At 68.5% G+C, this 336-nt stretch overlaps 1 protein-coding gene across 1 annotated transcript in view; it reads left to right on the top strand.

Moving 5' to 3' along the window:
• The first annotated feature begins 262 nt into the window (after positions 1-262).
• PDE4A (phosphodiesterase 4A) overlaps positions 263-336 on the top strand; it is a 24,411-nt gene continuing 24,337 nt past the window's right edge. The window contains exon 1 of the mRNA XM_015425891.1: positions 263-304. Coding sequence (XP_015281377.1) covers positions 263-304 — 42 coding nt within the window. The remainder of the gene's footprint in view (positions 305-336) is intronic.

Raw genomic sequence — 336 nt, 5'->3', positions numbered from 1 at the left:
CCCACCGGGCAAAAGGGCCCCCCCCCCCATCTCTCCGGAACGCCCCGCCCGCTAGCCAAAGCGCTCCCGCACCAGCAGCATGAGCTTCTTCTTCCCCTTGTAGGTCTGTTTGAGGTTGTCGAGGAACTGGCCGAAGCGCAGGTGCCCGTCGTGGGCCAGCAGGAAGGTCTCGCGGGCTTTCCCCAGGAACTCGATGAACTCGCCGTAGTGCCGGGGGCTGATGTGGGTGAGGCGCAGGTGGGTGGTGCTGACGTAGGCGGCCATGGCGGCCTCCAGGAGCTGGAAGAGGGGGGCCTTGTCCACCGCAAACAGCTTCCCCCCGCCCCCGCCCGCCCC

The sequence above is a fragment of the Gekko japonicus genome, unplaced genomic scaffold, assembly GCF_001447785.1.
Source record: "Gekko japonicus isolate JY-2015 unplaced genomic scaffold, Gekko_japonicus_V1.1 scaffold2862, whole genome shotgun sequence".
NCBI classification, from domain to species: domain Eukaryota; kingdom Metazoa; phylum Chordata; class Lepidosauria; order Squamata; family Gekkonidae; genus Gekko; species Gekko japonicus.
The sequence above is the reverse complement of the archived record's forward strand: the minus strand, read 5'-3'. Positions and strand labels throughout refer to the sequence as shown.